The sequence below is a fragment of the Leucoraja erinacea genome, chromosome 5 (genome assembly GCF_028641065.1).
Source record: "Leucoraja erinacea ecotype New England chromosome 5, Leri_hhj_1, whole genome shotgun sequence".
NCBI classification, from domain to species: domain Eukaryota; kingdom Metazoa; phylum Chordata; class Chondrichthyes; order Rajiformes; family Rajidae; genus Leucoraja; species Leucoraja erinaceus.
The window spans coordinates 817,239-837,858 of record NC_073381.1 but is presented as its reverse complement, the minus strand read 5'-3'; the positions used below and the strand labels follow the sequence as shown (position 1 = coordinate 837,858).

Genomic DNA, 20,620 nt, shown 5'->3' with positions numbered 1-20,620 from the left:
CATCATATTATGGTCACTACCTAATAGCTCATTTACCTTGAGTTTCCTTATCAAATCCAATTCATTACACAACACTAAATCCAGATTTGCCTTCTCCCTGGTAGGCTCCAGCACAAGCTGCTCAAAGAATCCCTCAAACTCCCTTTCTTGGGGTCCCAACCCGAATATCCCAGTGTACCGGCATGTTGAAATCTCCCATTACCTTTGCTACATATCAATTTTAACTCTTGATTCAACATGCACCCTACAGTATATCTAGGCTACTATCCATACTGACTCTACATCTCCTGATTCTATGTCACCCCTCGCAAGGGATTGAATTTCTCCCATTACAGGGCCTTGTATACTTCTATCAGGTCTACCGTTAATCTCCCAATGCACCAGAAAATACAATCCATGTTTGTTCAACCATAACTAAAAACCCCTTATCCAGGCTTCTTTCAGGTAAACCTCTTCTGTACTTTTTCCAAAACCTTCCTGTAATGGGGCAACCAGAACTGCGCACATTTCTCCACATGTGGCCTAACCAAAGTTTCTAAAGGTATAACTTTAGTGGATATTTTAAATGCAGAGATAGATTCTTGATTAGTACAGGTATCAGGGGTTATGGGGAGGAGGCAGGAGAATGGGGTTAGCTGGTAGAGATAGATCAGCCATGATTGAATGGCGGAGTAGACTTGGTGGGTCGAATAGGAAGATTAAATGAGAACTTACCAGTTTGAAGTTTGATCTTTATTTTATGAGGAGTTGCGATGAGGGATTACGTGAAGAAGCCCGCCAGCCCGCATGTGCGTCAACCTTCAAAGCAGTGGTGTGAAATCACAGAAAACAGTTGCTGAACTGATTATAGGAAGATTCGAGAAACTAGAACTACCACATAATCTTTATGAGAAGAGGGTTGGGAGTGGAGGGCACGTAAACCCTCATCGCAACTTCTTATAAAATAAAGATCAAACTTCAAACTGGTAAGTTCTAGTTTAATCTTCCTATTTTACTTCAAAGTCACGTGAGTGACTACGTGAAGATTTTAAAGCTCTGTGATTTCATGCCGCGAACACGAGTCCGTGCAACACACTGCATTAGTTGACCAGAAATGATTGAAAAGATAATGCATTCAGACATGACATAGCTTTAAAACATGCTGATGCTTTTAAAACAAATGATAATACTAATAGTGATCCCTTACATCCGGGAAAGCTAATTATTGAACAGAACATAAATTTGAGTCGGCAAACAAACCCGGCCTGGCAATTGGTTTATTATAAAAAGTTTGGAAAGTCCGCTCATTCGACCATCCTGCAGTCGCTAGGATGTGGTCCAGCGGAACCTCCATGAACCTCGCTGCTGATGTTGTTGCAGCCCTAGTGGAGTGAGATTTAAAAAACATCAGTGTCCACTCCTCAATAAGCCAATACATGTCTTAACCACCTGGAGATAGTCTGCACTGATACCCTCTTGTGTGTGTTTTTTATGGCTAATAAACATTGCCGGTTCAGTGCCTCTCAGGTTCTTAGTAGCCTTAACACATTGTTGAATATGTGTGACCATTTATTTATTTGTTTTTTGGACCCCTTGAGGTCCAAACGAAACGACGTTTCTGCAGCCATACATTACAAACAAATAGACCCAAGACACAACATAATTTACATAAACATCCATCACATTGCTGTGATGGAAGGCCAAAAAACTTATCTCTCCACTGCACCCCCCCCCCCCCCCTCCCCCACCCCCCGATGTCAGAGTCAAAGTCAAAGCCCCTGGCTGGCGATGGCGATTGTCCCGCGGCCATTAAAGCCACGCCGGGTGATGCAAGGTCGCACACTGGGTTCTTGATGTTAGAGCCCCCGGCGTGCGCTCGCAGAGTCCCGCAGCCATTCCAAGCCGCGCAGGGCAGTGCTGTAAGGCCCCGCTCCAGGAGCTCTTCAACCCCGCAACTCGGGCGGGAGAAGTCGCCGTTGCGGGAGCCCTGAAAAGCGGTCTCCCTCCAGGGACCCGCGGGCTCCCGGTACCGCCGTCCGCCAGACCCGCAGTTGCAGCCTCCGAATCTCCGGAGGTCGGGCCGCAGCAGCGCTCCACCACCGCTCCACCCGCTCTGGACTCGGCCAGCTCCGCGACGGTGAGGTGAGTCGTCGGCACCAGAGCCCCCGGTCTTCTCCTGTTGGAGGCCGCTCCTCGTTGCAGCCCCAACGACAACGGAGATCCGACAAAGAAACGGTCGGGTCTCCCGTGCAGGGAGAGATTTAAAAGTCACCCCCTCCCTCCCACCCCACCCCCCCCCCCCCCCACACACACCCCAGCAAAAAATAACAAAAACTACATAGAAACATAGACAAAAAATAATAAAAACGCAGACGGGCTGTAGAGGCCGCTGCTGACGAGAGTCGCGCCGCCTACCGTTTATCCAATGGTCCATTGGGTACGCCAAAAATTCCAGCTTTAGACCTAACATCCCAGGCCTGCTTGTTTAATTAGCTCATGCACATAAAACGTTATTTTGTTGATAAATATAACCATGCTGTCCAGCCGCAGCTTATGCAATGACTGGACGCGTTGCGCTGAAACTAGCGCCATGAGCATAACTACTTTATTTGTGAGCCTGACCAACGATAAGGATGTAGCTGGAGCCTAGCCGGCGAAGCAGTGTTAACACTATGTTAACATCCCATACCTCCGAGTACCTGGGCGTGGGAGGATTTGTGTTAAAGATACCCTTCATAAATCTGGATATCAGCAGGTGAGACCCGACAGAGTGGTGTCCTGATCCCAGCAACAAGTATGATGACAAGGCACTTTTGGCACGGTTAATGGCACTATAACTTAGTCTTTCATCAAGGAACAGTTTTGAGAGAAACTCTAAAACATCAGTTATCCATGCCGTATCATACGTTATATTGGAATTAAAACAAAACACTTCCCATCTCTTGATGTAAGAGATGTACTGCTTCTTGGTGCTATCTCTCCAAGAAGCAGTGATCATGTCCACGGTTCGGTCTGACAATCCGAGCCCCAGGAAAGGTTTTCTCAGAGTCTGCAAATCAATAAATTGATTCTATCATGCAGAGGGTGGCCTTCCCGAGTCACGGGATGAACCAGCAAATTTTGTGTTTAGAAATAAACATATAAGGTTCTATTATCATTCCCAATATCAGCGGGAATCATGGCTGCGTAGGCCAGTCAGGCACTTAGCAAAATGCCTGAAGCGGAATCTTGCTGGACTTATTGCATGCACCGATGATGAGGCAAAGCAGAGGAAATGCATGTAAGAACATTCCACCCCAGAGTAGCGAGAATGCATCTATCGCCACTGCCCCTGGGTCTGGATCCCATGCAACATACTTTGGCAACTGGTGATTGAGCCTAGATGCAAACAAATCGATAACCGGTGTTCCATACCGAACAACAATGTTGTTAAATACGTTATGATCCAACATCCATTCTGTGCTGTCATTGAATTTGCGTGACCTGGTGTCCCCACCATGTTAAACGTACCTGGCAAGTAGGTAGCTGAAATACAAATGTTTTTTTCCCATACACCAGTGCCAAATGAGGTTAGCTAAACTATCATAGGATAGTGTTCAAGAAGGAACAGCAGATGCTGGAAGATCGAAGGTACACAAAAATGCTGGAGAAATTCAGCGGGTGCAGCAGCATCTATGGAGCGAAGGAAATAGGTGACGTTTCGGGCCAAAACCCTTCTTCAGACTGATGGGGGGTGGGGGGGAGAAGGAAGGAAAAAGGGAGGAGGAGGAGCCCGAGGGCGGGGGGGGATGGGAGGAGACAGCTCGAGGGTTAAGGAAGGGGAGGAGATAGCAAGGGCTAGCAAAATTGGGAGAATTCAAAGTTCATGCCATTCGGACGCAAGCAACCCAGGTGGAATATGAGGTGCTGTTCCTCCAATTTCCGGTGTCGCTCACTCTGGCAATGGAGGAGACCCAGGACAGAGAGGTCGGATTGGGAATGGGAGGGGGAGTTGAAGTGCTGAGCCACCGGGAGTTCAGGTAGGTTATTGCGGACTGAGCGGAGGTGTTCGGCGAAACGATCGCCCAACCTCCGCTTAGTCTCCCCGATGTAAATCAGCTGACATCTAGAGCAGCGGATGCAGTAGATGAGGTTGGAGGAGATACAGGTGAACCTTTGTCGCACCTGGAACGACTGCTTGGGTCCTTGAATGGAGTCGAGGGGGGAGGTGAAGGGACAGGTGTTGCATTTCTTGCGGTTGCAACGGAAAGTGCCCGGGGAGGGGGTGGTACGGGAGGGAAGGGAAGAATTGACAAGGGAGTTGCGGAGGGAGCGGTCTCTGCGGAAGGCAGACATAGGGGGAGATGGGAAGATGTGGCGAGTGGTGGGGTCACGTTGGAGGTGGCGGAAATGGCGGAGGATTATGTGTTGTATTTGTCGGCTGGTGGGGTGAAAGGTGAGGACTAGGGGGACTCTGCCCTTGTTGCGGTGCGTATTACCATTGTAATTTTGATATAGCTTCAGCTGGTAATAGCATAGGTCTGTTAAAATGATCTAAATGGTATTTATGTGCTTGCTCCTTTGCACGTTGTAAATTCTGATAATGCAAAGGCCCAAATTGTGCAGCTGGAAAAAACAGCCACTATTTTGCCCATTACACCAGCCACCTGTCGAATCGATGGTTGTGTAGTGGGCTGGTCAAGGTCAGGAAAAGGCCAGACGCCAGGCGGATTCAAAAATAAGCTTTTTACTCCAACTGTCAGAGTACACACCACAACACCCTCGAGGGAACCCCTGACAGCGCGTCGTCGGGAAACCCCGTAGCAGAAGAGAGCACCCCTGACAGCGTCGTCGGGAAACCCCGTGGCAGACCAACGCCCCTGTCCCTCAATCGGCGAGGGGGATGATCCAAGGAGTGGCCTACCCCCCAGGGACCGCCACAGTTGTAACAAAGTTGTTACGGGCTTCTATTAATTCTAATCTCTTGCCCCAAGGCAGAGTCACAGACATATTAATAGAGTTAATGGTAAATCCCAAATAATTCATAACTCTAGTTGGTATCAACTTGGATTTACCTGGATGGATGAGAAACCCCATTTTCTCAAATATGAGTTTTGTGGCTGAAACTAGCTAATTTCAGCATTTTTCCTATGATTAGAATATCATCCAGATAGGCCATAACAATGTGTTTTTGAGCTCTAAGCAGCCCAAGCACCGGCTTTAATAATTTGGTAAATAACCTGGGGGCTGAAGTTAACTCATTGAGCAATGCTTTAAATTGCCACAGTTACCACATCCAGCTAAATTTCAAATATCTCGGGTGATCCCTGTGAACGGGAGCCAAATAGTATGCATCTTTGAAATCGATGCATTCCATAAAGCATCCTTTGGAAATCAGTTGTTTGGTAGTAACGGAGTTTTCCTTTTTTAAAATGTCTATACTGCACATGAGTTAGGTTGTGTTAGATCAAGGATGATTCGACATCCTCCACCCCCCTTTTGTGTATAATGTGTGAATTTCAGCTTATATAGCCAAACCTTCTTGTTTGGAATGAACAAATGCTCGGCTTGGTGTATGTTGTGTGGTGGCAATGAGTTGGGAAGAAATTCAATTTGGAACCCTTGTATACTGTGCAGTATAAATGGATCTGATGTTATCCCTATATCGCCATTCGTGCAAAAAAGAAGTGTAATCTAGCACCAACTTGTAACTGGTCCACACACCCCATGTTCGGGAAAGAAACAGACCCACCTACCTCCATGGTTACCGGTGGTCTTATAGTAGGCCCGAAGACCCCTGACGCGGGTTTTTCATGACGGCCTGCTTGGGCCTTGGCCTAAAAGACCTCTGCCCAGAGAATCAGCTTTCGAGCTGCCACCAGCTTCAGTGAACCGCTTACTGCTGATGGAGGCATAGGGGTGTTGTTGCCGAAATGGTGAAGCTTTGCTCGTCGTTGGTGCCTTGATTAGCCCAACAGCTTTTGCTTCCTCATCCAGGTCTTTTACCTTTTTGGGTAGGTCTTCCCCGAAGAGAAGATTCGGTGGCAGGACATTGCTGGCCTTACATAAGCCTGCAAATTTGGGATTTAAGGCAGGTCTGATGGCGTTCTTCTGAAAGCAGTTCATTTCGAAGTGTGCATGCACATCAATGCCAGGGCATCCTGCTGGATGTCCGACAAGGGCCCGCCATCCACAGATCTGGCAAATGCCCTGATGCCTGAGGCCAGTAATTTTAAAATTTGTTGGTTGGAGTTTCATTTCCTGGGTTTTGATGCCCCCTCCAATGTATCCCCAGATAGAGCTGTTCACTGCCGACACTTTCAGGGATGCACAATTTACAGGTGTATGGTATTTTGCAGCCGTCACCTATTCCTGTAATGATGTGACGTGAGGTAGTTGATGCTGGAAGCCAGCTCTTCTTGCAGCGGTTCCCTTGTTTGCGAGGGTATCGCAAACCTTGATGCCATTGCAGGCAATTCTTGAACCTCACACATGCATTCCAGTATGTTCCACGGACATACCTCCGAATTCGGAGTCAGTCATATACTGACCCCTGACACTCCCCTCCTCAGAGTGGGAGATATTACGCAGCCCTGAAACAAGCGCTGCCACAGGTACCAAAGGAAACCTGTGCTGATATGTCTCCGTAACACGGAGCATATTATGATGGAGCATCCTCTCCATGAGGTGCTCCATCTGGGATAAACGCCCGAGGACGCTGCCCATGTTGTCGGAGGGGAACCCTCCTGGCCTGACTCGTCCGAGTCCACAGGCCTCTCAGACTTCCGTTTGGCTTTACCCCCTTTCGGGGTTGCCAAAGTGCTTTGGGCAAGCACCAAGTCTGAAGTCGCTGACCGCACTGTCAGCAGCTCGGGCAGCAAATCCAACAGCCGCCGGCTACCCGCACTCCCGCGGTCCTCCGTAGCCGGTTTCCCCATGGCCCGTCTGGATTTCCATATCCGCAGCAAAACTCTGTAAAAGAGATTTCTCCAACCAAAAAATACGACCTGAGAATAAGTTTAAAACTTACCTGCAGGGTTTGAAACTTACCAGTCGTGTGATATGCGTTAGAACGTGACTTCGAAGTAAAATGACATAATTCTGCTCATATCACTTAGGACCTTATGACCCCCTTTTTCAGACTGAAAGAGGGGGAGGGGGCTAAAGAGTGGGGGTGGAGGGGAATATAGATAGGAATTATTTCAGCACTTTGTGTCTATCTTTAGTATAAACCAGCATCTGCTGTTCTTTTACTACTGATTGGGAAGCTGATGTTATATTTTTGTTTATGTATCAGTTAAATCATCCAGGTCCTACTTCTTGCTTTTCTTCAGGTGCGTCCTCAATTATTTCAGGTTGTTCCCCTCTCTCAAGGGCTGCAATAGCTGCTATATCAGCCAGCTCATCCTCGGTGAGTTCATCGTCATAATCAGGCCCAAGTTTTTTTTTTGTTTTAGAAATCATGCGCTCCTGAAGAAGTTCAGTGAATTGAATGTGAAAGATATCCAGTTTATCTGCCAACCATCTGCTGTGGATCGTTTTACCACATCCCTTAGCTCCAAATATGAATAGTCTCAATGGAGGTGCCTGTTCAAAAACAAAAATAAAGCAGGTTGGATGTTTGTCTCCTCTCCCTCTTTCAACCACTTAACCTCTACCACTCCTCACCTGTACACCAGTGCTCACTTATCCCTCACTGAACCCCCGTCATCCCTCCACAGTACTTTGCCCAAGCCTCCTTCCACCCCTCTGGTGGCAGCGTGCCGGGTGTGTCCCGGCAAGTAGTGCACCGGGAGTATCCAGGTGAGCACGCCTGGCTCTCAGCCGTGGACTGACGACAGAGGACCAGCCGGCCGCGGATCGAGGACTTGCTCGCAGCAATCAGAGGACCGAGGTTCTCCTGCCGCAGACCGATGATGGAGGACCCGCCGGTAGACACGGCTCGCTCACTGTGGACTTTGCATCAGCCCGAAGCCATAGGCATCCACAGGAACCACGCTGCCGAGAGTGAGGAGGGATCGAGAGCGAGGTTGATGTTGAAAACAATTGGGACACCTGGTTGGGGTGGGTGCATAGAAAATACATTCATTCCGAAGAATGATCCCGAACCCGAAACTTCACCCATCCTTTTTTTCCAGAGAGGATGTCTAACCTGCTGAGTTACTCCAGAATTTTGTGTCTATCTTTTGTCTGCACACTTTGCCTGCCATATTTACTTCCAAGAAATATACAAAAACTGTTTGTGGAAAGACAGGGTGGGTATAATTTGAGAGAGGGCAACATAATTTAAAAAAACTCAATGTCAGAACAACTCTTAAAAGTATGTGCATAGCAATCTGTGGTGTGAATTTGTGGAATGGTCTGGAACAGGAGATAAAACTTAGCACAAGTATAATTCAGTTTAAAAAGATGTGCAAAAACATTTGTTTAAAATGATATTGGGATGGGGATGGGGATTGTGAGTGGGATATTTGTTATACTGATTGTATTGGGAAGGGTGATTATGGGGTGATGGGTTATATACATGACTAAGATACTATAGTTTATGAGGGTTTTTTCTTTTCTTTTTCTTTTTTTCTTTTTTGTATGGCTTTGTAAATATTTGATTAGTGTATAAATGTAAATAATTTGGTGTACATATGGCTGCTGGTGTACATATAGCTGCTAAATGTGTATAAGATAATTACAAGCAGTTGAATAAGGGGTGGGAATTAATAAGCTTTGGCTTCTTCCTGCTTTTCGGACATATAAGATTTCATTTATTTATAGATATTGTTTATGACACTTTAAAATATTCTTGTTTTGTTTTTTGTATGCTGTTTCACACTTGCTTTTTATTCTTTTATTCTGTTCGAAATAAAGAATTAAATAAATATTAAAAAAAATAATATTAAAGTATTAATAGGCGTCTTGGCATCCAATGAGCCGGCATTAAGTTAATTTCATAAAGTTCAAAATGTCAACGTTTTTTTTCCCTAGGTTATTGTAATAAATGATTAATATTTGTTGTTAAGATTGATCACATCAAATAAAACAAAGACAAAATGAATGTATCTTCAGACAGAGAAAATTCCATTTAAAATATTATACATTTAATAAAGGCATGTTTAGATTAACAAATCCTTCTCACACAGGAAATTTCATTGCAGGAAATGATTAGTTCACAAAGACCATTACCTTGAGAGGTTCTTTTATATTTATGTAATCTTCTGGACTTTTCAAAAATTTATCTCTTGCATCTGAATTAGGAAAATAGTAATATTTTTCTTGATATTTGGCAGCGCATTCTGGATCACCTGGTAAAAGAACTGATTTCTCTTTTAATGTCACAGGGCAGTAATGTTTGCTTTCACCCAGCTGCCTGTTCTTCTTTATAGCTGAGTCTTCATCCTGAAAATATAATCAAATGATGTTTACATTTTGCACCATATCACATATTATAAATATTAAAATGCTGTTGTAAAAGGGACATAAAGTACTGGAGTCACTTGGCAGTTCAGGCAGCATCTCTGGAAAACATGGATAGGTGATTCTGCTTCGGAGCCAAAATGTCACCTATCCATGTTCTCCAGCGATGCTGAGTTACTTCTGAACTTTGTGTCTTTTTGTGTAAACCAGCATCTACATTTCCTTGTTTCTACATAAAATGCTGCCATTTGGGTAGTTTGCATATGTTTTATAAATGTTATTAGGATTTTTTAATTATTATTTTATTTGTTAAATTTGTTCAATTTTTCTTTCAAAATATATGTAGAATTATAGATCAGCTACAGGAATGGGCGGAGACAAGGCAGATGGAATTTAATCTGAGTGTGTGAGGTGTTGCATTTTGGGAGGTTGAGTCTAAGGGAAAAGTACACAGTTATTGGCAAAGAGTCTTAACTAAAAGTTTTGATGTGCAGAGTAATCTTGGAGTCCAGGTCCATTGCTCCCTAAAAGTGGCAATACAAGTAGAAGATGGCATATGGTTTAGTTTATTAGTTTATTGTCACGTGTACCGGGGTACAGTGAAAAGTTTTTGTTGCATGCTACCCAGTCAGCAGAAAGACAATGCGTGATTACAATCGAGCCATTTACAGTGTATAGATGCTTGCCCTTATTAGTCAGGAAGCCATGTCACAGCTGTTTTAGGACTTTGGCTAGGCCGCATTTGGAGTATTGTGTGCAGTTCTGGTTTTCCAATTACAGGAAGGTTGTGGAGGCTTTGGAGAAGGTACAGAGGGGTTTACCAAAATGCTTTCCGATTTAGAGAGTATTAGCTATAAAGAGAGTTTGGACAAATTTGAGTTGTTTTCACTGGACTGTCGGATACTAAGCGGAGACTTGATAGAAATATATAAAATTATAAGTTATAAATAGGGTAAACAGTCAAAAACTTTTCCCAGGGTGGAAATGTCAAAGACTGGAGGGCATAGCTTTATGGTGAGAAGGGCAAATTTTAAAGGAAATATGATGCACAATTCTTTTTATACATAGGCTGGTGAGTGCTTGGAAATGTGGTGGAGGTAGATACGATAATGCCGCTTGAGTGGCTTTTGGATAGGCACTTGGATGAGCGGGGAACAAAGGGGTATGATTCATGTGCAGGCAGAGAAATTAATTTGAATTGGCATCATGGTTGGCGCAGACATTATGGGCCAAAGGTCCTGCTCCTGTGCCGTGCTGTTATATGTTTTATGTTGTATGTTCAACTAACATTGGCAATATAATCTGGATTCTAAACTCAATGCACATTAGGCAGACTTGCAAAAGAAACCAAAAGTGAACTGAAGGATACGGCCCAAAAATGACAAAAAAAGCAAAAAATGTTATAGAGCTACAAATGGACAGCATTTGAAGAAGGCTGAGTTCACAGGGATCGATACAGAAGGAGTAAAGGCCTGAAAGAAGTGTGACAATAGACAATAGACAATAAGTGCAGGAGTAGGCCATTTGGCCCTTCGAGCCAGCACCGCCATTCAATGTGATCATGGCTGATTATCCCCAATCAGTACCCCGTTTTTGCCTTCTCCCCATATCCCCTGACTCCACTATTTTTAAGGGCGCTATCTAGCTCTCTCTTGAAAGCATCCAGAGACATGTTTCCTGTCTCTAGTGTGTCCAAACACTTAACAATCTTATACGTTTCAATGAGATATCCTCTCATCCTTCTAAACTCCAGAGTGTACAAGCCCAGCTGCTCCATTCTTTGAGTATATGACAGTCCCACCATCCCAGGAATTAACCTTGTAAACCTATGCTGCACTCCCTCAATAGCAAGAATAGCTAGAAGAATAGCAAGTGTGGAAGCAATTATTTGAATTATAAAGGTCAATCACATCTGCTATAGGTCTGTTAAATATTATTGGATAATTGGTCACTATATTAATAAGGGACAAGGAATGATTCTCATATTCCTCTTCCAGTAACACCACCTCAAAGCAAAAACAAAACAATGTTCAAACACCAAATTTGTTCCCTCAGCAGAAACAAAGGCTTTTCCACTGAAAGATGGATTATGCAGGGTGTGTACATAAAAACGTGTAATATTCACCGTGTTTTCAAACAGAAATGTTGTAAAACTGATGATGCAGGACATATGTTCATTTAATTAAATCTAAAATTATCTGATGCCACCAAATTCAGTGTGACCCCAAATAAATGTGTTATACATAGAAAATGTAAATTATTTTCTACACTCTATTTTCCCCTTTGCTCTATATATTGTACTCAAGTTTGAAATATCTGTATTAGTGTATGGTATATCTCATCTGTTTGGATAGCATGCAAAACAAAGCTCTTCACTGTACCTTGGTACACATGACAATAATATACCTAGACCTAAACGTTTTGAACATTAGTTGTAAAATGAATGTTTTGGACTGTTCTTACTTCTTCTTCATACTCCTCCTCCATCTCCTCTTCCTCCTCTGTAGCTGCCTCCTCCTCCGCTTCTTCTGCCGCTGCTTCAGCATCTTCTTCTTCTTCATCTATGTCTGCACCAGATAGTTCCCAGCCACTGTACTTGAACGGCTCTGAAAGTATTGATACATCATTTAACGTTTCAAGTTATAAACACTTGACTGAAATACTGTTCCACACTTCTTGCTTTACAAGATAGCTAAGGAGCCTGGGAACATTAAATCAGAGGCGGAACAGTGGCGCAGAGGTAGAGATGCTGCCTTGCAGTGCCAAAGATCCGGGTTCGATCCTGACTACGGGAGCTATCTATACAGAGTTTGCACCATCTCCCTGTAATGGGTAGTTTTCACCGGGCGACTTGACGCAAGATGTAGCCAGAGTGGAGTGGTCGTGGTCTAGCACAATATCACACGATATAACGGGAGTAGAGTAAAGAGTTCCCACGGTACTCGGCAATTCTGTCATTTGTGCGAGTGACTTGTCCGTCTCCCGATCTTTCCCGAATCAACATCGTGGACTGTAGTGTAGTTAATCACGTGGCACAAATGATGTTACTTTGTTGTCACACACTCTATTCGTTTTTTTCACCCGAGCTCTTTAATGAGCTGAAGAATAATCTGTGTTTTTTTAGACAAATGTTGTTTGGTGTGATGCACCTTCTCTCAATATGTGCAAGAAGTCATCTTTTTATTTTGTCAAATATGAATAAAGACTGTGTCTCACATTGACCGTGATGATTGTGTTATTTTATGATCTACTGAGAGGTGAAACTTTCAGTCTGAAGAAACTTTCAGCCCGAAACGCCACCCGTTCCTTCTCTCCAGAGATGCTGCCTGTCCCGCTGAGTTGCTCCAAGCAACTGGTGTCTGTCTTCCAAGGACTGACCAGGACTGCTCTCTCTCTCTCTCTCTCTCTCTCTCTCTCTCTCTCCCCCTCCCTCTCTCTCTCTCACACAGGCATGAATGGATGAACTCCGCGGGCCAGGCAGCATCTACGGAGAGAAATGGACAGCGACCCATTCTTCAGGCTGCCTTATGTCTCTTCCCCCCCCCCCCCCCTCACCCCAACTCCCAGCCACACACGCGAATGCTGGAGAAACTCAGCGGGTGCAGCGGGGCCGAAACGTTGTCTATTTCCTTCGTTCCATAGATGCTGCTGCACCCGCTGAGTTTCTCCAGCATTCGCGTGTGTGGGGTGGGAGTTGGGGGGGGGGGGGGGGGGGGAGACATGAGGCAGCCTGAAGAATGGGTCGTCTGTCCATTTCTCTCCGTAAATGCTGTCTGGCCCGCGGAGTTCCTCCATTTATGCCTGTGTGAGAGGGAGGGAGGGAGAGGGAGAGAGAGAGAGAGAGAGAGAGAGAGAGGCAGTCCTGGTCAGTCCTTTGAAGATAGACACCAGTTGCTTGGAGCAACTCAGCGGGACAGGCAGCATCTCTGGAGAGAAGGAACGGGTGGCGTTTCGGGTCGAGAGCCTTCTTCACACTCTCCCTCCCTCACTCTCACACAGGCATGAATGGAGGAACTCCGCGGGCCAGGCAGCATTTACGTTCCTTCTCTCCAGTTGCAATGCTCAACTACAAGTGCACAAGACACTCTTGGACAAATTCAAACATGTTTGAATTTTCTCCCGAGTACCCAAGGTACACGATTACCTGCCGTTAGCGCCACGGTGGTCCACGAATGCCGTATTGTTACCGCACGAGGTTCCCACGATGTCAAACTCTGGTTACCTCTTGCGTCAAGTCGCACCGTGAAAAGGGGGTTTAACCGTGTGGGTTTTCTCCGGGTGCTCTGGTTTCCTCCCACATTCCAAAGACATGCAGATTTGTAGGTTAGTTAGCTTCTGTAAATTGTCCCCAGAGTGCAGAATATAACAAATATACAGGGTGATTGTTGGTTGGTGCTGACTTGGTGGGCTGAAGAACCTGTTTCCACACTGTATCTCTAAACTAAACTAAACAGAGGCAGAGACCGTTAGCTCAGGTCTGAGCATGTGCAAATAATATTAAATTTCCTTGCATATACCATTTAGCCAACTCTACGATTATGGCCTGGCAGAAATGAGAGCGTGATGTAGAAAATGCTACAGGATATGCAACAGAAATTGAGAACGGGTGTAAGATAGTCTCATCAAGGTGGTTTTAGATGTCCATGGGACTGTCATGGAAGGTATTCTACTTGCTTGTAGGAAAATTATTATTTTCAAAACCTGTCAAACAAATTTATCGTAAGATCAAAAGTAATAGGAGCAGAATTAGGCCGGCAAAGAATTCCACAGATTCACCAAACCTCCGACTAAAGAAATTCCGCCTCAACTCCTTCCTAAAATAACGTCCTTTAATTCTGAGGCTATGACCTCTAGTCCAAGACTCTCCCACTCGTGGAAACATCCTCTCCACATCCACTCTATTGAAGCCTATCGATAGGTTTGTCATTATTAAATAAAGCAGTTTTTTTCCCCTTAAAACTGACCCAAACACCATGAATTTTCATATGAGAATAATTATGACATGCTTGGAAATTAGGCTGAAATTAACCTCTATTCTGCGTTGAACAGTTTGGCAGTGAACAGCAAATGGAAATGATGGCTTTGCACATAAAAACAGGAATTTTAAAGGAAAAGCTTAAAAAATCTAAAAAACAAACACAAAATGGAAAAGAGTATTGAACAAACTCCAGGTGTTGTTAATATGCCTCTGTCAATTATGTACATGGAATTAATGAATTAATTGATGCACAGTCTTCTTTGCTTGTGATGCTGCAGTATTTTCATTGTACCTGTAATTGTATTGTATTGTATTCAAATTTATTGTCATTGTCTCAATTTGAGACAACGAAATGAATTTCCCTTACAGGCAGTATCATAAAATCATAAAAAAGAATAAATAAATAATAAATAAATAATAAAACATATTAAAAATAAAATTGAAATTAAATTACAAAAAAAAAAAAAAGCACAAACACAGAAAGTCCACAACACAACATAACATAAATGGCACCCAGGTGAGGATGGCACCATAGTCCAGCCAGCCTCCCCTCCGTGTTCATCCGTGGTCGGGGCCTCCGAGCACCCGCAGTCGCCGCCCCGGGTGGCCCGATGTTCAGGCCCTCACGCCGGGCTGGTGGAACGCCGACGCCGAACCCCGACGGTGAGCATCCTCCTCCTCAGCGGCCCGGACCTTCTGATCAGCCGCCTCCCGCTGCCGGAGTCTGCAGCTCCTGAGTCCGCAGGTCGAGCCGGGCAGAGTCGCAGGACCCCGCGCTGTCCATCAGCGCCGCCCGCGTTGGGAGCTCCGCAAACCGCAGCTCCATGATGTTGGTGCAGCAGGTCCAGCACTCCGGGCTCCAGACGGCGACCCCCGGTAAGGCATCGCCAGCCCCGCGATGTTCCAGCGCTGTCCCGCCGCTGCTGGAGCTCCGGTCGATCCCGGCAGGAAAGGCCGCGCCAATCCAGGTAGGTAGGCCGCTGTGGGGGGAGGGGGGGGGGGCGAGGACGCGACTCGAATAATAGTCGCGTCCTCACCAGGAAGCGGCTGAAGGACGGTATCCCCCGCACCGTGCGCTCTTCCCCCACATAAAAACGCCAAAAAACACAAAAAAAACACACTTTAACATAACTAAATAAACAAAAAAACAAAAAGATACCGGGCTGTAGGTGGAGGCTGCTGGCACCAGCGCCACCAGAAGTAACTCACCATATTTTGTGAATCTGGCAATGAACTTTAACTTAAAGGTTGATTTATTAACTTGATTTGGTGGTGTGGTGATTTGGTAGTCTGGTAGTGTGTGAAAACGCACACCACCAGAATCAGGGACAGTTCTTCCCAGCTGTTATCATGCAACTGAACCATCCTACCACGAGCAGAGAGCCAATAGGATCAACAAGCTCATCGGGAAGGCTGGCTCCGTCCTGGGGGCGGAGGTGGATTAATGGGAGGGGAGGATGCTCCTCAAATGCATCCTGGACAATACAGCTCATCCCCCTCCGTGACACACTGGTCAACCCGAGGAGCACCTTCAGCAACAGACTGGTTCCACCAAGCTTTTCCACTCATCTCTTTAATTTCATGTATTTTGTGTTTTTTATGACTGTTGGCAGATCAAATTCCTTCCTTGGATAACTAGTAACTACGTCATTCAATCAGACTGATCTATCTTTCCCTCTCAACCTAATGTTTCCTGCCTTCTCCCCATAACTCTTGACATTCTTCATATTGCTGATCAACTCCTGCTCTCCACATCTGGAACACCTGGAGGTGAAGTGCCGCCCCTTCTACCTACCGAGGGAATTCACCTCCATCATCCTGACCATGGTCTACATGCCACCCCAGGCACACGTCCGTCTGGCACTGTGGCCAACAAGCACCAGACAACTTACCCCGAGGCGCTTACCACCATAGGCGGGGACTTCAACAAAGCCAACTTGAAGAAATCGCTCCCTAATTTCCACCAACATGTATAACATATTTATAAAGATTTACACTGATTAATAACACATTAGCGACTCTACTTCCTGAGAGGATTATGGAGATTCGGCATGTCGAAGAGGGTTCTCCTAAACTTCTACAGGTGCACGGTAGAGAGCATTCTAATTGGTTGCATCGTGGCCTAGTTCGGCAACTTGAACGTCCAGGAGTGAAAAAGAATACAAAAAATTGTGACCACTGCCCAGTCCATCACTGGCTTTGACCTCCCCACCGTCGAAGGGATCTATCGTAGTCACTGGCTCAAAAAGGCAGCCAAAATCATCACTCATTTCACCATTGCCATCAGGAAGAAGGTACAGGAGCCTGAAAACTATAACGTCCAGGTTCACGAACAGCTTCTTCCCTACAGCCAACAGGCTATCAAACAAAACAACGAGTAAGCTCTGAACTCTGAACTGCAAAATACTATTATTATTGCACTATATTTGTTATTTATTTAACTTTTTCTTTTATTCTCTTCCCCCGTTATGTACTATGTTTACATATTCACATATTCTGTTGTGCTGCAGCAAGTAAGAATTTCATTGTCCCTTCCGGGACATATGATAATAAAACACTTTTGACCCAGGGCCAGATAGGCTGCATCCCAGAGTACTTAAGGAAGTAGCACCAGAAATAGCGGATGCATTAGTGATAATTTTTCAAAACTCTTTAGATTCTGGATTCTGGAGTAGTTCCTGAGGATTGGAGGGTAGCTAATGTAACCCCACTTTTTAAAAAGGGAGGGAGAGAGAAAACGGGGAATTACAGATCTAACATCGGTAGTGGGGAAACTGCGAGAGTCAGTTATTAAAGATGTGATAGCAGAACATTTGGAAAGTGGTGAAATCATTGGACAAAGTCAGCATGGATTTATGAAAGGTAAATCATGTCTGACGAATCTTATAGAATTTTTCGAGGATGTAACTAGTAGAGTGGATAAGGGAGAACCAGTGGATGTGCGATGACATTAAAGTTGAATTGAATTTAATGTGGTGTATCTGGACTTTCAGAAGGCTTTCGACAAGGTCCCACATAAGGGATTAGTATACAAACTTAAAGCACAGTATTGGGGGTTCAGTATTGATGTGGATAGAGAACTGGCTGGCAGACAGGAAGCAAAGAGTAGGAGTAAACTGATCCTTTTTAGAATAGCAGGCAGTGACTAGTGGGGTACCGCAAGGTTCAGTGCTGGGACCCCAGCTATTTACAATATATATTAATGATTTGGACGAGGGAATTGAATGCAACATCTCCAAGTTTGCGGATGACACGAAGCTGGGGGGCAGTGTTAGCTGTGAGGAGGATGCTAGGAGGCTGCAAGGTGACTTGGATAGGTTGGGTGAGTGGGCAAATGCATGGCAGATGCAGTATAATGTGGATAAATGTGAGGTTATCCACTTTGGTGGCAAAAACAGGAAAGTAGAGTATTATCTGAATGATGGCCGATTAGGGGAGATACAACCTGACCTGGTTGTCATGGTACACCTGTCATTGAAAGTAGGCATGCAGGTGCAGCAGGCAGTGAAGAAAGCGAATGGTATGTTAGCATTCATAGCAAAAGGATTTGAGTATAGGAGCAGGGAGGTTCTACTGCAGTTGTACAGGGTCTTGGTGAGACCTCACCTGGAGTATTGCGTACAGTTTTGGTCTCCTAATCTGAGGAAAGACATTCATGCCATAGAGGGAGTACAGAGAAGGTTCACCAGACTGATTCCTGGGATGTCAGGGCTTTCATATGAAGAAAGACTGGATAGACGCGGCTTGTACTCGCTAGAATTTTGAAGATTGAGGGGGGATCTTATAGAAACTTACAAAATTCTTAAGGGGTTGGACAGGCTAGATGCAGGAAGATTGTTCCGGGTGTTGGGGAAGTCTAGAACAAGGGGTTTAAGGATAAGGGGGAAGTCATTTAGGACCGAGATTCTCTGGAATTCTGTGCCACAGAAGGTAGTTGAGGCCAGTTCATTGGCTATATTTAAGAAGGAGTTAGATGTGGCCCTTGTGGCTAAAGAGATCAGGAGATGTGGGGAGAAGGCAGGAATGGGGTACTGATTGGGGATGATCAGCCATGATCATATTGAATGGCGGTGCAGGCTCAAAGGCCTACTCCTGCACCTATTTTCTATGTTTCTATGTTTCTATGAATGCATCAAGATTGGTCCTGGTCTTTTCTCGCCTCCAACTCTGTACCTCTCACCCCCCACTTTCAGTCTGAAAAAGGGGGTCATAAATTCCTGTGATATGAGCAGAATTAGGCCATTTTACTTCAAAGTCACGCTCTAATGCATGGCGCACCACTGGCTGGGAGGCGCGTTGCTCCTCCAGCGGTAAGTTTCAAACCCTGCAGGATACAGGATACTGAGTTGGATGATCAGCCATGATCATATTGAATGGCGGTGCAGGCTCGAAGGGCTGAATGGTCTACTCCTGCACCAATTTACTATGTTTCTATGTTTCTTGACTTGACTCTTGAAGTTCGCTTAGTTCGGATAATTGGACAGAGGGACCGTAAAAGAGATGGCAATTTCAAAGCCATTTACCACACTAAAGAATTTCTATGTCTGATACTTGGAACAACCCATGAGATCTGTAAGAACATAGATTGTATTTTACGAAATGTCCTAAGATATGCCATTTCGATATAGAAAAGTTCAATATGTTAAGCACAATTTCAGATCCGGTTGAACACTCAGGCTCCATTCAAGGAACAAGGAAGCAATTTCTAAATGTATTGAATAGTTACATACCAGGAACGTGAATGGATCCAGTAAGAAATGAAATTTTAAAATAGAAAATGCTGGAAACATTCAGCAGAAAGGGTAACTGAGATAATGTTTCAGCTCCACAAATCCTTTAATTAGATTTCTGAAATTGCCTGATTTGGTAAATGTTTCTCGTATTTTCAGTTTTTATTTTAGAATTTGAACTACCATCCCCCCTCCTCCATCCTAGTCGTCTAACTAGCTCCACAGTTCGCAACAATGTATTTCTCTTGAGATCATACCTTCCCTATCCAACAATTGCCCTATCATGGAACCACCCTGGCTAGTCATCTGTTGCTGGCCCTGATTTGTCACAGTGTTTTCCCCCACCTCCAGTTTCCCCCCCCCCCCCCCCCCCCCCCATCCCTACATTTAGCTTGAAGAAGGGTCTCAACCCAAAATGTCACCTTTCCATTTTCTACAGAAATGCTGCCTGACCTACTAAGTTACTCCAGCACTTTGTGTCTAGCTTTGGTATAAACCAGCATCTGCAGTTCCTTTTTATTACGTTACAATATTTAAGCATGTTGAAACTTATATAAGCAATGTTAAAAGCAGACTTTGTGTCAAAATATAAAGTTTACTCACTATCCACAACTTCAATGACTTCTTTAAGAAGATCTTCGGTGGTTTTTCCAGCAATCTCCAGTTTTGTATTTACGGATGCTGCAAGAGCAAGCTCTAATAATTTCCAGTACTGGTCAAAATCAGCGAGCATCTTTTGATAATATTCCATTTCTGGGCCTGCTGGATAACCTCCCTCTGGAACCTCTGGTAATATGATTTCTAGGTTTGATAATGAAAATTAATTTAATTCATACTTAAATATTTGGCATTTCATCACATTTCTTAAAATATTTTCTGCTTATGTACTCTAATATTCACCAAAGATTGTTAACAGTTTGACATGATCATATTTATGTACGGCATATCCGATCTGGCCTGATTGGATAGCATGCAAAACAAAGCTTTTCACTGTACCTTGGTATGTAACAATGATAAACCTAAACCTCAACCTAAATTTCTTGGGTTGCACCATAGAAAGCAAACTGTCCGGTTGCATCACAGCTTAGAATAGTTCTGCCCAAGATCCCAAGTAATTGCAGAGTTGTAAATGTAGCCCAGCCCATCACACAGTCACAGACCAGACTCCCCATCATTGAATCCATCTACATGGGAAAGCGGCCAACATAATCAAAGACTTAAGATAGGCCACAAAAAGCTGGAGTAATGGGCCTGTCCCACTTGGGCGTTATTTGCACGTCATTTACACTACATCATTTACGCGTCACGATGCACGACACATGCCTGATGTGCATTTATGCACGCATGGCGCGTGGTGAAATGTGGTGGTGTAAGCAGTGACGCGCGGTAGCGTGCGGCACCCCAGGGTTTTGGGATTCTCAAAAATCCTTGCGCCCCACCTGCGTGATGCGCAAATGATGCCGAAGTGGGACAGGCCCTTAACTCAGCGGGACAGGCAGCATCTCTGGAGAGAAGGAATGGGTGATGTTTCAGGCTGAGACGCTTC

The 20,620-nt window shown here is 44.8% G+C and overlaps 1 protein-coding gene across 5 annotated transcripts in view; it reads right to left on the bottom strand.

Moving 5' to 3' along the window:
• Positions 1–20,620, bottom strand: part of ak9 (adenylate kinase 9) — a 162,514-nt gene that overhangs the window by 53,735 nt on the left and 88,159 nt on the right. For all 5 annotated transcript variants that reach the window (XR_008723418.1, XM_055634956.1, XM_055634957.1 and 2 more), the window contains 4 exons: positions 19,678–19,875; positions 11,830–11,972; positions 9,136–9,348; positions 7,276–7,545 (listed from right to left, as the gene is read on the bottom strand). Coding sequence is in view for 4 of the 5 variants with exons in the window: in XM_055634956.1 (XP_055490931.1) it covers positions 7,276–7,545; positions 9,136–9,348; positions 11,830–11,972; positions 19,678–19,875 (824 nt within the window). In the remaining variant the exon portion in view is untranslated. The remainder of the gene's footprint in view (positions 1–7,275; positions 7,546–9,135; positions 9,349–11,829; positions 11,973–19,677; positions 19,876–20,620) is intronic.